Source organism: Pristiophorus japonicus, unplaced genomic scaffold (genome assembly GCF_044704955.1).
Source record: "Pristiophorus japonicus isolate sPriJap1 unplaced genomic scaffold, sPriJap1.hap1 HAP1_SCAFFOLD_560, whole genome shotgun sequence".
Lineage (NCBI taxonomy): Eukaryota > Metazoa > Chordata > Chondrichthyes > Pristiophoridae > Pristiophorus > Pristiophorus japonicus.
Window position 1 is genome coordinate 301,529 of NW_027254468.1, and position 14,231 is coordinate 315,759.

Genomic DNA, 14,231 nt, shown 5'->3' on the forward strand with positions numbered 1-14,231 from the left:
TGGGGCCCCAGCACTGATCCCTGTGGCACCCCACTAGTTACTGATTGCCAACCCGAGAATGAACCATTTATCCCGACTCTCTGTTTTCTGTTAGTCAACCAATCCTCGATCCGTGCTGATATATTGTAAGCTAAGTCTGACAAATAATGAAAATTTCGGGTAATGTGTTCCCATTCCAGTGCCAATCCTTCTTCGACGCGTCAACAGAATCCAGTGGAAAAGTGTGTCGACCACCAGATGTATGCCCCGCCCAATATTCAGGTGTGGGGTGTACAACAGGCGCTCGACTTGATACTGAGCGTTTTGTCGCTACAGTGCAAGATGAATTTCCGATCCTTCCGTTACACCAGTGCGGCTTTAAGGAAAGAATTAGCTTTTACAACGTGTGATGTTTCCCGATCCTGAGCAAACTCCGTGAGTTTGCATTCCCAGACAGTCGCCAAACGGCTCCGAAGAAAATGGCCTGTCCTGGGTCCGGCAGCGGGCGATCGTACCTTTCAGTTTACGTCGAGTTTTGCAGACAACGGTGAGAATTACCAGAGCCAGAACCACGGCGGACGTCACGGCCAACACACAGACCAGCACGGTGGAATTGGAGGCGGCAACTGGAAAATAAAACCAGGGAAAAGGATTACAAATCGGGGCTGTCGGAGGGGCAGTACTGAGGGAGCACCGTCATCATCAGAGGCAGTCCCTCGGAATCGAGGAAGACTTGCTCCCACTCTAACACGAGTTCGCGGGTGACTGAACAGTCCAATACGGGAGCCACAGTCCCTGTCACAGGGTGGGACAGATAGACGTTGAGGGAAGGGGAGGGTGGGACAGGCTTGCCGCACGCTCCTTCCGCTGCCTGCGCTTGCTTTCTGCGTGCTCGCAATTGGCGACGAGACTCGAGGTGCTCAGCGCCCTCCCGGATGCACTTCCTCCACTTAGGGCGGACTGGTCTTTGGGCCAGGGACTCCCAGGTGTGGGTGGGGGATGTTGCACTTTATCAGGGAAGGGGTGTGTCCCTTGTAACGTTTCCTCTGCCCACCTTTGGCTCGCTTGCCCGTGAAGGAGTTCCGAGAAGAGCGCTCGCTTTGGGGAGTCTCGTGTCTGGGGGACGAGTGGACAATGTGGCCCTGCCCAGCGGAGCTGGTCGAGTGTGGTCAGTGCTTCGATGCTGGGGATGTTGGGCCTGGTCGAGGACGCTAACGTTGGTGTGTCTGTCCTCCCGGGGGATTTGCAGGATCTTGCGGAGACAGCGTTGGTGGTATTTCTCCAGTGACTTGAGGTGTCTACTGTACATGGTCGAGCTGGCGTTTATTGCCAGTTCCCTAGTTGCCCTCGAGAAGGTGGTGCTGAGCCACCTTCTTGTGAACTGAGTGACTCGCTGGGCCATTTCAGAGGGGCGACTAGAGTCAACCACATTGCTGTGGTTCTGGAGTCACATATCGGCCAGAGCGGGTAAGGACAGTTGAGGTCCTTCCTTCCCTGAAGGACATGAGTGAACCAGATGTGATTTTACAAGAATATAAGAAACTTAAGAACATAAGAAATAGGAGCAGGAGTGGGCCATTCTGCCCCTCGAGCCTGCTCCACCATTTAATACCATCATGGCTGATCCGATCATGGACCCAGCTCCACTTCCCTGCCCTCCCCCTTACCGGTTAAGAAACTGTCTGTCTCTGTCTAAAATATATTCAATGTCCCGGCTTCCACAGCTCTCTGAGGCAGCGAGTTCCACAGATTTACAACCCTCTGAGAGAAGAAATTCCTCCTCATCTCAGTTTTAAATGGGCGGCCCCTTATTCTAAGACCATGCCCCCTAGTTCTAGTCTCCCCCATCAGTGGAAACATCCTCTCTGCATCCACCTTGTCGAGCCCCCCTCATAATCTGATACCTTTCGATAAGATCACCTCTCATTCTTCTCAATTCCAATGAGTAGAGGCCCAACCTCCTCAACCTTTCCTCATAAGTCAACCCCCTCATCCCCGGAATCAACCGAGTGAACCTTCTCTGAACTGCCTCCAAAGCAAAGTGTATCCTTTCGTAAATACGGAGAGCAAAACTGCACGCAGCACTCCAGGTGTGGCCTCACCAATACCCTGTATAACTGGAGCAAGACTTCCCTGCTTTTATACTCCATCCCCTTTGCAATAAAGGCCAAGATACCATTGGCCCTTCCTGATCACTTGCTGTACCTGCATACTAACCTTTTGTGTTTCATGTACAAGTAACCCCCAGGTCCCGCTGTACTGCGGCACTTTGTAATCTTTCTCCGTTTAAATAATAACTTGCTCTTTGATTTTTTCTGCCCAAGTGCATGACCTCACACTTTCCCACATTATACTCCATCGGCCAAATTTTTGCCCACTCACTGAGACTGTCTGTGTCCCTTTGCAGATTTTGTGTCCTCCTCACACATTGCTTTTCCTCCCATCTTTGTATCGTCAGAAAACTTGACTACGTTACACTCGGTCCCTTCTTCCAAGTCGCTAATATAGATTGTAAATAGTTGGGGCCCCAGCACTGATCCCTGCGGCACCCTACCAGTCACCAATAATGGGAGGAAGACTTCTCTGCTTTTATAACCACTGCGCGACAGAAGGCTTACAGTAGCGATGCTTTTAAGGGAAGGCTGCACAAACAAAAGGCCTCGTGGTGTACTACATCGGGGAGCAAGGCGAGACGGTGCAGCAGGGCGAAAGGCAGCGTCAAGTTCCCGGCCGCTGATTGGATCGTGGGCAGGGAGAGCAGGAGCGACGAGGTCAGGGTGAAGGGGCAGCGAGAGATTGTGGAGGGACGTGATCGGGGGCGCCCAGGAGAGGCGCGAGTTCGCGGACCCAGGGACAGCCCACACTGTGCGATATGTGAGCGCACTGGGCCCGTGCAGCAGAGCAGGTCTCCAGTCGTCCTTGGTTAATCCTTACCCACTGGACCAAGACCTCGCTCTGTCAAGCCCGTGGGGTGGCTGGTGTACAACATAGAAACATAGAAAATAGGTGCAGGAGCAGGCCATTCGGCCCTTCGAGCCTGCACCACCATTCAATAAGATCATGGGCTGATCATTCCCTCAGTACCCCACTCCTGCTTTCTCTCCATACCCCTTGATCCCCTTAACCGTAAGGGCCACATCTAACTCCCTCTTCAATATATCCAATGAACTGGCCTCAACAACTCTCTGCGGCAGGGAATTCCATAAGTTAACAATTCTCTGAGTGAAGAAGTTTCTCCTCATCTCGGTCCTAAATGGCTTACCCCTTATCCTTAGACTGTGTCCCCTGGTTCTGGACTTCCCAAATATCGGGAACATTCTTCCCGCATCTAACCTGTCCCGTCCCATCACAATTTCACATGTTTCTATGAGATCCCCTCTCATTCTTCGAAATTCCAGTGAATACAAGCCTAGTCGATCCAGTCTTTCTTCATATGTCAGTCCTGCCATCCCGGGAATCAGTCTGGTGAACCTTTGCTGCACTCCCTAAATAGCAAGAATGTCCTTCCTCAGATTAGGAGACCAAAACTGAACACAATATTCCAGGTGAGGCCTCACCAAGGCCCTGTACAACTGCAGTAAGACCTCCCTGCTCCTATACTCAAATCCTCTCGCTATGAAGGCCAACATACCATTTGCCTTCTTCACCGCCTGCTGTACCTGCATGCCAACTTTCAATGACTGATGTCCCATGACACCCAGGTCTCGTTGCACCTCCCCTTTTCCTAATCTGCCACCATTCAGATAATAATCTGCCTTTGTGTTTTTACCCCCAAAGTGGATAACCTCACATTTATCCACATTATACTGCATCTGCCATGCATTTGCCCCACTCACCTAACCTGTCCAAGTCACCCTGCAGCCTCTTAGCATCCTCCTCACAGCTCACACCGCCACCCAGCTTAGTGTCATCTGCAAACTTGGAGATATTACACTCGATTGAGAAGGAATTTCTTCTCCCAGAGGGTTCTGAATCTGTGGAATTCTCTTCCCAGGGAAGCAGTTGAGGCTAGTTCATTGAATGTATTCAAGTCACAGATCGATCGATTTTTAACCAATAAGGGAATTAAGGGTTACGGGGAGTGGGCGGGTAAGTGGAGCTGAGTCCACGGCCAGATCAGCCATGATCTTGTTGAATGGTGGAGGCAGGCTCGAGGGGCTAGATGGCCTACTCCTGTTCCTAATTCTTATGTTCTTATTCCTTCGTCTAAATCATTGATGTACATTGTAAAGAGCTGGGGTCCCAGCACTGAGCCCTGCGGCACCCCACTAGTCACTGCCTGCCATTCTGAAAAGGACCCGTTGATCCCGACTCTCTGCTTCCTGTCTGCCGACCAGTTCTCTATCCACGTCAGTACATTACCCCTCAATACTTTGATTTTGCACAACAGCCACCCCATGTTAAATAAATCCACGCACAGGCATCTTCTGCCCTTCAGGATGTAGTTCTGGACCTGGCATATTTGATCCTTCATTGACACGCCTGCAAACGCGTCCTTGTTTGGTGCGGAAGCGAACCGTCCTCCTTTCGAGGGACTGCCTATTGATGGACAAGCGTACGAGGGAGAAGGGAATAGAGGGTTATGCCGATGGATTAAGATGAGGAAAGATGGGAGGAGGCTCGAGTGGAGCATGAAGGTCGACACGGAGTGGCTGGGCCGGATGGCCAGTTTCAGTGCTGGATATCTGATGTGGCCCTATGTCGTACCTGGCAGATCGTCGGCACTTGACACAGTGAGCGTTATCGTCCCGCTGCAGGTGGCAACATCGCCAACCCCATTGGCAGCGCCGCAGGAATAATTGGCGCCTTGGTCCTCTGACCCCACGGCAACGGTGAAATTCCCGGCCCCAGAGCCAGCCACTGTCGTGTTGGCGAGGAGATGGCGGTCACGGTGGAGCTGATAGGTGATGGGCCGCGTGCCTCGCTGGGACCTGCAGGCAAACGTCACCCTGGCTCCAACAGCAACGGCGGAACCATTCAACGACGAGCTGAGCGATGGGCAGCTCACTGGGACTGGGGAGAAAATCAAGAAGTACATTTCAAGCCGACAAAACAAACAACAATGGCGACCGCGACAGGCCCCACAAGTTCCGAGTTTACGAAATGCGCTACGCAGTTGCTGATAGCCCGACCTTCCAACCTGTTATTTCAGACGGAGATGAGGAGAAACTTGTTCACTCAGAGGGTGATGAACCTTTGAAATTCTCTACCCCTCAGAGGGCTGTGAAGCCTCAGTCATTGAATACAATCAAGACAGAGATCGATCGAGTTTTGGATGTTAAGGGCATCAATGTGTCAATGGAATGCATGTCACGCGGTGCGTATAACAGGTGTCTTGTCCGTACCGTCCGTTGTCGAGGGGAGATTGCAGAGGGACGTGATCGGGGACCGGGAGAGGCGTGAGTTCGTGGCCCAGAGGAGCCAAGGGACCAGCCCACACACTGTGCGATATGTTGTGCGCGCACTGGGTCCGTGCGGCAGGGCTGGTCTCCAGTCGTCTTGGTCAACCCTTGCCACTGGACCAAGACCTGGCTCGGTCAAGCCCCGTGTGGTGGCTGGTGTGCAACGGGCTCCCCACGTTAAAACAATCCACCCACAGGTATCTTCCACCCTTCAGGATGCAGTTCGGGATCCGGAATATCAGGCCCTTCATTGTAACACCGGTGAACATTTTGATGTGGAAGCAAGTGGTTCTCGATTCGAGGGACTGCCTAAGATGATGATAACCATTGGTCGATGATACCCAAATTAATTTCTATCCAGATTCTTATAGACTCTACATCTGTCTCAAATTCTTCAACTCAATATGTACAAGGTATTGGTGAGGCCACACCTGGAGTACTGCGTGCAGTTTTGCTCTCCGTATTTACGAAAGGATATACTTTGCTTTGGAGGCAGTTCAGAGAAGGTTCACTCGGTCGATTCCGGGGATGAGGGGGTTGACTTATGAGGAAAGGTTGAGGAGGTTGGGCCTCTACTCATTGGAGTTCAGAAGAATGAGAGGTGATCTTATCGAAAGGTATCAGATTATGAGGGGGGCTCGACAAGGTGGATGCAGAGAGGATGTTCCCACTGATGGGGGAGACTGGAACTAGGGGGCATGGTCTTAGAATAAGGGGCCGCCCATTTAAAACTGAGATGAGGAGGAATTTCTTCTCTCAGAGGGTTGTAAATCTGTGGAATTCGCTGCCTCAGAGAGCTGTGGAAGCCGGGACATTGAATATATTTAAGACAGAGATAGACAGTTCCTTAACCGGTAAGGGGGAGGGCAGGGAAGTGGAGCTGGGTCCATGATGGGATTAGACATGATCGTATTAAATGGCGGAGCAGGCTCGAGGGGCCGAATGGTCCACTCCTGCTCCTATTTCTTTTGTACTTATAATATGTGTCTTCCTTCCCTTGTCAAGACAGAAACAAACGAATTAGGAGCAGTCATCGGCCAAACGGCCCCTCGAGTTTGGTCCACCACTCAATGAGATCACGGCTGATCTGTGACATCAACTCCAATTTCCCTCGAGTCCAAAAGTTGAGCTCAGCCTTGACTATACTCAACGACCCAGCTTCCAACGCACTCTGGGGCAGAGAATTCCAAAGATTCAGCTCCCTCTGAGTGACGAAATTCCTCCTCATCTCCGTCCTAAATGGCCGAGCCCTTCTCCTGAGACTGTGTGAGCCCTGGTTCTAGACCCTCCAGCACGGGCGGGACATCCTCCCTGCATCTACCCCGTCAATCCCCCTCAGAAGCTTCTTTCTTTCGATGGGATGATCTCTCATCCTTCTCAACCCCACGGAGTTTCGGCCCAATCTTCCCTCATGGGACAATCTGCTCACATCAAGACTCAATCTGGTGACCCAACCGTTATACCACCTCCAAGGCAAGAATGTCCTTTCTGACATAAGGAGACCAAAACTGTGCGGAGTGCTCCAGGGTGAGGTACATTTGTAGCAAGACTTCCTTACTCTTATACTCCGACTCCCCCTGGGCAAGCAAAGGCCATTGGCCTTCATAATTGCTGGCCGTGCCCACATACGAACTCTCCGTGTTCATAGGCAGTCCCCCGGAATCGAGGAAGACTTGCTCCCACTCTAACACGAGTTCTCGGGTGACTGAACAGTCCAATACGGGAACCACAGTCCCTGTCACAGGGTGGGACAGATAGACGTTGAGGGAAGGGGAGGGTGGGACTGGTTTGCCGCACGCTCCTTCCGCTGACTGCGCTTGCTTTCTGCACGCTCACGGCGACGAGACTCGAGGTGCTCAGCGCCCACCCGGATATACTTCCTCCACTTAGGGCGGACTGGTTTTTGGTCCAGGGACTCCCAGGTGTGAGTGGGGATGTTGCACTTTATCAGGGAGGGGTGGTCCCTTGTAACGTTTCCTCTGCCCACCTTTGGCTCGCTTGCCCGTGAAGGTGTTCCGAGTAGAGTGCTTGCTTTGGGAGTCTCGTGTCTGGGGGCCGTGCGGACAATGTGGCCCCGCCCAGCGGAGCTGGTCGAGTGTGGTCAGTGCTTCGATGCTGGGGATGTTGGGCCTGGTCGAGGACGCTAACGTTGGTGCGTCTGTCCTACCGGGGGATTTGCAGGATATTGTGGAGACAGCGTTGGTGGTATTTCTCCAGCGACTTGAGGTGTCTACTGTACATGGTCCATGTTCTGAGCCATACAGGAGGGTGGGTATCACTACAGCCCTGTAGACCATGAGCTGGGTGCTGGGGGTGAGATACCTACTGTACATGGTCCGTGTCTCTGAGCCATACAGGAGGGCGGGTATCACTACAGCCCTGTAAGACCATGGGCTGGGTGGTGGGGGTGAGGTACCTACTGTACATGGTCCATGTCTCTGGGCCATACAGGAGGTGGGTATCACTACAGCCCTGTAGACCATGAGCTGGGTGGTGGATTTGAGGGCCTGGTCTTCGAACACTCTTTTCCTCAGGCGGCCGAAGGCTGCACTGGCGCACTGGAGGCGGTGTTGGACCTCGTAGCCAATGTCTGCTCTGGTTGATAGGAGGCTCCCAAGGTCTGGGAAATGGTCCACGTTGTCCATAGCCACTCCGTGGATCTTGATGACTCGGGGACAGTGCTGTACGGTGAGGACAGGCCTGGTGGAGGACCTTTGTCTTACGGATGTTAAGCGTAAAGCCTATGTTCACGTTGTTATGAATGAGAAATCCCTCCCCACTCAAACATCCAAAACGTCAATAAATGATAGAAAAATACATATTTAACATTAATTTAAATTAGTTATTTATGAATTATTATTAAAAACATCCGTATTTTTTCAATTTTTTAAAATGTTTTTTTAACATGTTATGCTTTGAAATAAATGTAATGGTGTGGGCAGGGTTTTTGATAATTAAATGTGTTTTGTTAATATCATTTTTTATGTTTGATCTCTGTTTTAAAACTCTTACACCTGTAACAGTAGGCTACAAGAACATCAGAACATCAGAAATAGGAGCAGGAGTGGGCCATTCGGCCCCTCGAGCCTGCTCCGCCATTTAATACCATCGTGGCTGATCCGATCATGGACTCAGCTCCACTTCCCTGCCCGCCCCCTTATCGGTTAAGAAACTGTCTATCTCTGTCTTAAATATATTCAATGTCCCGACTTCCACAGCTCTCTGAGGCAGAGAATTCCACAGATTTACAACCCTCTGAGAGAAGAAATTCCTCCTCATCTCAGTTTTAAATGGGCGGCCCATTATTCTAAGACCATGCCCTCTAGTTCTAGTCTCCCCCATCAGTGGAAACATCCTCTCTGCATCCACCATGTCGAGCCCCCTCATAATCTGATACGTTTCGATGAGATCACCTCTCATTCTTCCGAACTCCAGTGAGTAGAGGCCCAACCTACTCAACCCTTCCTCATGAGTCAACTCCCTCATTTCCGGAATCAACCGAGTGAACCTTCTCTGAACTGCCTCCAAAGCACGAGGTTTGAGGACATTTGCTGGGCAAGATATGGGTAAATACTGCAATCTTGGCCGTGGGAATGTGGGGATATGGACAATCTGTCACGCTCACCGCTTGACCGATCGGAAAAGCTGGTTTTCTGCGCATGCACACTTTTCTGCACATGCGCAATTCTCTGCGCATGCACATTTCTCTGCGCATGCACCTTTTTCAGCGCATGCGCGTTGCGCATTGAAAACGGGCTTTTGCAATGCCTGCCCGGGTCCGTATGCAGGCCATACGGACCACGGGGAGGAAGGGATTTTTGGCCGGAATGTGTTTTTTTTTTATCAGATTGATTCTCATCATCGTTGTTGCTCACCTTGAACCACCACATCAACTTCCGGGCTGCGAATAGCGATTTGCTTTCCTTCCACTTCGTTGGAAACGCCGCAGCTGTAACTGCCCTCTGTGCTTTCGTCGCAACGGTCGATTTTGAACGCCAGTTCTCTGCTGGAGGCGTTCTCTTGGTGGAACAGTGAACCTCCTCTGTACCAGGCGTACGTCAATGGTGTTGAACCTTCGGCCACCAAGCAAGTCAGCGTCAGACTCCTGCCTTCTCGAACGGTGCCGTGGCTCGGAGTGAGGCTTAGCCGGACATCGGAGACTGGAATTCCTGCAAATATATTCAATCACAGTCACAGGAGGTCACTCGAAAGCCCATGGCTGACTCTCTGCAAGACCACTTCAGCCAGTCCCACTCCCCCGCCTTTTGCTCCCCAGCCCTGCAATCTATTTTCCTTCAGGTAGAATGAGAGGGGATCTCATAGAACCATAGAAACATAGAAAATAGGTGCAGGAGTAGGCCATTCGGCCCTTCGAGCCTGCACTGCCATTCAATGAGTTCATGGCAACTTCAATGCCCCATTCCTGCTTTCTCGCCATACCCCTTGATCCACCGAGTCGTAAGGACGACATCTAACTCCTTTTTGAATATATTTAGTGAATTGGCCTCAACAACTTCCTGTGGTAGAGAATTCCACAGGTTCACCACTCTCTGAGTGAAGAAGTTTCTCCTCATCTCAGTCCTAAATGGCCGACCCCTTATCCTTAGACTGTGATCCCTGGTTCTGGACTTCCCCAACATCGGGAACATTCTACCTGCATCTAACCTGTCTAAACCCCTCAGAATTTTAAACATTCTGAGTTCCAGAACCCTAGGGTTCTGTGCTGGGGCCCCAGCTGTTTACATTGTACATTAATGATTTAGTCGAGGGGATTAAATGTAGTATCTCCAAATTTGCGGATGACACAAAGTTGGGTGGCAGTGTGAGCTGCGAGGAGGATGCTATGAGGCTGCAGGGTGACTTGGATAGGTTAGGTGAGTGGGCAAATGCATGGCAGATGAAGTATAATGTGGATAAATGTGAGGTTATCCATTTTGGTGGTAAAAACAGAGAGACAGACTATTATCTGAATGTAGAATGTTCCCAATGTTGGGGAAGTCCAGAACCAGGGATCACAGTCTAAGGATAAGGGGGAAGCCATTTAGGATCGTGATGAGGAGAAACTTCTTCACCCAGAGAGTGGTGAACCTGTGGAATTCTCTACCACAGAAAGTTGTTGAGGCCAATTCACTAAATATATTCAAAAAGGAGTTAGATGAAGTCCTTACTACTCGAGGGATCAAGGGGTATGGTGAGAAAGCAGGAATGGGGTACTGAAGTTGCATGTTCAGCCATGAACTCATTGAATGGCGGTGCAGGCTCGAAGGGCCGAATGGCCCACTCCTGCACCTATTTTCCATGTTTCTATGTTACTTCTCCAAAACTGCTTTTGAAAGCCAGTGAGTCTGTCCCCACCATCCCCTCAGGCTCCACATATTCCAGATCCTAACCACTCGCTGCGTAAAAAGGTTCACCCTCATTACGCCTTTCCGTATACTCTGGTTCCTGACCCTTCCGCCAACGGGAACCCTTTCCCTCGATCGTGCTCCGTCCGGACGCCTCGTGATTGTGAACGCCTCGATCGAATCTCCTCTCGACCTTCTCTGCTCCAAGGAGAATTAACCCAGCTTCTCCAGTCACTGAAGTCATCTCATCCCTGGAACCATTCTAGTCAATCGCCCTCTGCACCCTCTCGAAGGCCTTGGCGTCCTCCCGAAAGTGCGGGGCGCAGATTTGGCCACAATGCACCAGTTGAGGCCGAAACTAGTTTTCGACAGGCACATCACAATTTCCTTGTGTTTGTTCGCGACGCCTTGAGTTTACAGAGCACAGGATCCCGTATGTGGGCTTAGCCTCGATCACAACCTGCCCTGTCACCTTCGCTTTGTGGATATACAACCCCCAGATCTTTCTGTTCATGCACCCTCTTTAGAAACATAGAAAATAGATGCAGGGGCAGGCCATTGGGCCCTTCGAGCCTGCACCACCATTCAATATGATCATGGCTGATCATTCCCTCAGTACCCCACTCCTGCCTTCTCTCCACACCCCCTGATCCCTTTAGCCGTAAGGGCCACATCTAACTCCCTTTTGAATATATCCAACGAACTGGCCCTCAACAACTTTCTGTGGTAGAGAATTCCACAGGTTCACAATTCTCTGAGTGAAGAAGTTTCTCCTCATCTCGGTCCTAAATGGCTTACCCCTTATCCTTAGACTGTGAGCCCTGGTTCTGGACATCCCCAACATCGGGAACGTTCTTCCTGCCTCTAACCTATCCAGTCCCGTCAGAATTTTACATGTTTCTATGAGATCCCCTCTCATTCTTCTAAATACCAGTGAATATAAGCCTAGTCGATCCAGTCTTTCTCCATATGTCAGTCCTGCCATCCCAGGAATCAGTCTGGTGAACCTTCGCTGCACTCCCTCAATAGCAAGAATGTCCTTCCTCAGATTAGGAGACCAAAACTGTACACAATATTCCAGGTGTGGCCTCACCAACGCCCTGTACAACTGCAGTAAGACCTCCCTGCTCCTATACTCAAATCCTCTCGCTATGAAGGCCAACATGCCATTTGCCTTCTTCACTGCCTGCTGCACCTGCATGCCAACCTTCAGTGACTGATGTACCATGACACCCAGGTCTCGTTGCACCTCCCCTTTTCCTAATCTGTCGCCATTCAGATAATATTCTGCCTTCCTGTTTTTGCCCCCAAAGTGGATAACCTCACATTTATCCACATTATACTGCATCTGCCATGTATTTGCCCCACTCACCTAACCTGTCCAAGTCACCCTGCAGCCTCTTAGCATCCTCCACACAGCTCACACCGCCACCCAGCTTAGTGTCATCTGCAAACTTAGAGATATTAAACTCAATTCCTTCATCTAAATCATTAATGTATATTGTAAATAGCTGGGGTCCCAGCACTGAACCCTGCGGCACTCCACTAGTCACTGCCTGCAATTCTGAATAGGACCCGTTTATCCCGACTCTCTGCTTCCTGTCTGCCAACCAGTTCTCTATCCACTTCAGTACATTACCCCCAATATCATGTGCTTTAATTTTGCACACCAATCGATTGTGTGGAACCTTGTCAAAAGCCTTTTGAAAGTCCAAATACACCACATCCACTGGCTCTCCCTTGTCCACTCTACTAGTTACATCCTCAAAAAATTCTAGAAGATTTGTCAAGCATGATTTCCCTTTCATAAATCCATGCTGACTTGGACTGATCCTGTCACTGCTTTCCAAATGCGCTGCTATTTCATCTTTAATAATTGATTCCAACATTTTCCCCACCTCCGATGTCAGGCTAACCGGTCTATAATTCCCTATTAGGATTGTACCCTGTAGTTTGTACTGACTCTCCCAAAATGTATCACCTCACATTTTCCTGCAGTAAACTGTATCTGCCACTTGTCGCCCCATCCCACCAGCCTGTCGATATCCTCTTGTAGTCTCTCCTCAACTCATCCTCACACTCCCAAGTTTTGTGTCATCTGCAAAGTTTAAATGGTGCCCGGCGCACCCATATCTAAGTAATGGATATATGTGATGGAAAGGTATATAAACTAACATAGTCATGTAGGAATAAGTTGCATGCAACAAGTTATATGTCTGCAAAATCACATGATCAGAGTCACAATCGCTTAAGAGCATAACATAAGAAATAGGAGCAGCAGTGGGCCATTCGGCCCCTCGAGCCTGCTCCGCCATTTAATACGATCGTGGCTGATCCGATCATGGACACAGCTCCACTTCCCTGCCCGTCCCCTTATCGGTTAAGAAACTGCCTATCTCTGTCTTAAATATATTCAATGTCCCGGCTTCCACAGCTCTCTGAGGCAGCGAATTCCACAGATTTACAACCCTCTGAGAGAAGAAATTCCTCCTCATCTCAGTTTTAAATGGGCGGCCCCTTATTCTAAGACCATGTCCCCTAGTTCTAGTCTCCCCCATCAGTGGGAACATCCTCTCTGCATCCACCTTGTCGAGCCCCCTCATAATCTGATACGTCTCGATAAAATCGCCTCTCATTCTTCTGAACTCCAATGAGTAGAGGCCCAACCGCTTCAACCTTTCCTCATAAGTCAACCCCCTCATCTCCGGAATCAACCGAGTGAGCCTTCTCTGAACTGCCTCCAAAGCAAAGTATATCCTTTCGTAAATACGGAGAGCAAAACTGCACGCAGTACTCCAGGTGTGGCCTCACCAATACCCTGTATAACTGGAGCAAGACTTCCCTGCTTTTATACTCCATCCCCTTTGCAATAAAGGCCAAGATACCATTGGCCCTTCCTGATCACTTGCTGTACCTGCATACTAACCTTTTTGTTTCATGTACAAGTAACCCCCAGGTCCCGCTGTACTGCAGCACTTTGCAATCTTTCTGCATTTAAATAATAACTTGCTCTGTGATTTTTTTCTGCCAAAGTGCATGACCTCACACTTTCCCACATTCTACTCCATCGGCCAAATTTGTGGAAATATCTTTCAGCCCATAACCCACCGATTGCAATGATAAACCTCGAATAACCTGATTGACGGGAGGGGGACCAGGGGAGTACGATATATTGTGCCCGATAGCTTGTACCCGCTGTAATGGAAGGGTATCCCCCTTATTATAGAGACAGAATGGCGAACAGACAGTGCTTCAGAGGAAGTAAAGACAGAAAATTGAACTAAATGAATAACGCGCTGAGATTTTCAAACAATCCTCAATGTATGAACACAGAGGGTGTTCGATGGAAAAAGACTGAAATCCGATTGTTCAATTTCTACAATCCTCGTCTTATAAAATGACAATGTGCTCTGTATAATGTATCCATTTTAATCACAACTTCAAAATTTCAAAAACTTAAATAAGTGCATTGAACTGAAACTTGTATGACGACCTCGCTTTGTAT

At 49.9% G+C, this 14,231-nt stretch overlaps 1 protein-coding gene across 1 annotated transcript in view; it reads right to left on the reverse strand.

The window, feature by feature from the left end:
- The window catches only part of LOC139254637 (Fc receptor-like protein 2), a 37,112-nt gene that overhangs the window by 11,328 nt on the left and 11,553 nt on the right, over positions 1-14,231 (reverse strand). Inside the window, exons 4-6 of the mRNA XM_070873755.1 lie at positions 9,257-9,550; positions 4,687-4,992; positions 495-605 (exon numbers count right to left, since the gene is read on the reverse strand). Of these exons, the coding sequence (XP_070729856.1) occupies positions 495-605; positions 4,687-4,992; positions 9,257-9,550 (711 nt within the window). The remainder of the gene's footprint in view (positions 1-494; positions 606-4,686; positions 4,993-9,256; positions 9,551-14,231) is intronic.